Source organism: Gavialis gangeticus, unplaced genomic scaffold (genome assembly GCF_001723915.1).
Source record: "Gavialis gangeticus isolate Ggan-Ray unplaced genomic scaffold, GavGan_comp1, whole genome shotgun sequence".
Classification (NCBI taxonomy): Eukaryota; Metazoa; Chordata; order Crocodylia; family Gavialidae; genus Gavialis; species Gavialis gangeticus.
The window spans coordinates 67,775,312-67,777,146 of record NW_017729022.1 but is presented as its reverse complement, the minus strand read 5'-3'; the positions used below and the strand labels follow the sequence as shown (position 1 = coordinate 67,777,146).

At 44.6% G+C, this 1,835-nt stretch overlaps 1 protein-coding gene across 1 annotated transcript in view; it reads right to left on the bottom strand.

The window, feature by feature from the left end:
* The window catches only part of PRDM4 (PR/SET domain 4), a 49,858-nt gene that overhangs the window by 38,302 nt on the left and 9,721 nt on the right, over positions 1-1,835 (bottom strand). The window contains exon 3 of the mRNA XM_019515326.1: positions 653-838. Coding sequence (XP_019370871.1) covers positions 653-838 — 186 coding nt within the window. The remainder of the gene's footprint in view (positions 1-652; positions 839-1,835) is intronic.

The window sequence follows — 1,835 nt, the reverse complement described above, 5'->3', positions numbered from 1 at the left end:
TGAAAACATTCTTACACAGAAAACCATTACATTACAAAAATAAAAATGCAGACCTGAACTGGAAAGAAGGGGGAAATCGTAATAGAAACTAATATGCCAAGCCAATCACAACAGCTAGAGAATAATAAGAGAACTTTGTGGGACGAGAAATCCCCAGACTTTCCAGCTGAAAGGTTTATTTTCTTTGATGAGCAGGATAAAACCATTCATACAGAAGCCCCTGGAATGCTAGAAATGAAACTGTTCTTAGATGAAGTTACCATAACTTAAGTCTTAAATTCACACTGATCTTGCAGTAAGGTCTACTGGAAATGGAACGAAAATAGCAGAGTTTGAAATACACAGTCTCATGTATGTCAACATATATATGTTGAGCCTAAAAGTAAAGCAAAATACTGAACCAAGCGGAGGAGTACACAGAGGTAAGGATTAAATATCTAGTACACTGAACCAACATGGTGGTTCCATGTATTGCTTATACAGTGGTATATAGATGCACAAAAGATGGGAGCATTCAGTATTCCATATCATGGATCCCCTATGCAGAACATTCTCTCTCAGTCACATTAATGTAATAGAAGCTATCAACCTTTTGGTATGGCACTCCCTTAAGAGTGATCTCACTTTTAGTTGTCAAAGCCATGCTACTTACCAGGTAGAATGTGTCTGAAGTAGCTGCTCTCCAGGTGAGGGTACGGTGGTGGAGGTAGGGTGTAGTTTCTCTCTGGTATACCACACATCACTCCTCGATCCCCAATACCCATTGGGAGCATCAGAGATAGGGCAGAGGGCAAAGAACTCAAGGAGGGGCCCAGGTTTGGAATTGCAACAGGCAAGCCTGCAAGAAGAAAATGCCTATTAAAATTCAGTGGAGCTTAGTGAACACATAACCAAAACAAATGTTTATTATGGGGTTAGGAGTACACTGCAAGAACAGTCAAAATTCCTTTTGACTTTAATTAGAATTATGCAGCCAAAGCTCCCTTGAGAACTTTGGAAGTTTAAATCTTTGCCACCATAGGTTTAACCTTCCATTATAAATGAAAGGTCCAAGCTTTTATTGTAATGTAACCTAGAGTAACCCAAAACCTAGATAGCTCCCAGAGTCCCAAAGCACACTCTCCACCTGCAAGACTTCCCAGTAATGGTCAGTTTTTATTTTGGTATATTCAAGAAGCAATTTTTAAAATGACCACAATCACTCGAATCTAAGAAAACCCTGAATTCAAGATTACTTGCCCAATTATTAGATTGTAGACATGGAAAATTAAAACAAGTTTCTAATTTTCCACGCATAGAATCTAGTTATTGGAGGGTCATCTTAAATTCATTCCTCCCACCACCGACACAGGAAAAGTAGCAGGGGAGGAGGGGGAGAACCCTGCCCTACTCCCCTTGTTCCACCCTACCTTGCTGTTTGCCCCTGTACCTGCCTCCATGCTGCCTAATCCCCACAGTGCCTTCTCCCTCCTACCATCTGTCCCTTTCTTGTGCCTGCCCCCCTCCTCCTTACCTTTGCAGCTGCTCTTGCTGCATCTCCCCTGGGAGCACAGAGCACCTGGCTGGACCAAGGAGTAGTGGCGGCAGCTCTGGCTTCAGCCTTCAACCCCAGTTGGAGTCAGGGCCAAAGCCATAGCAGTTCCCCTGCTGCTCAACATGCCCTCCCCCGCTTCTCTCTCTCTCTCTCTCTCTCTCTCTCTCTCTCTCCATGCCCTCTCCCTGCCTTCCTCTCTCTCTGGGCTCCGCTTCCCCCATGCCCTGTGCCACCTTCCCTGTACTTTGAGTCCCTTCACCTGTGCTCCCCCTGCCACCCCTTCCCATGCTTCCCCCACCAC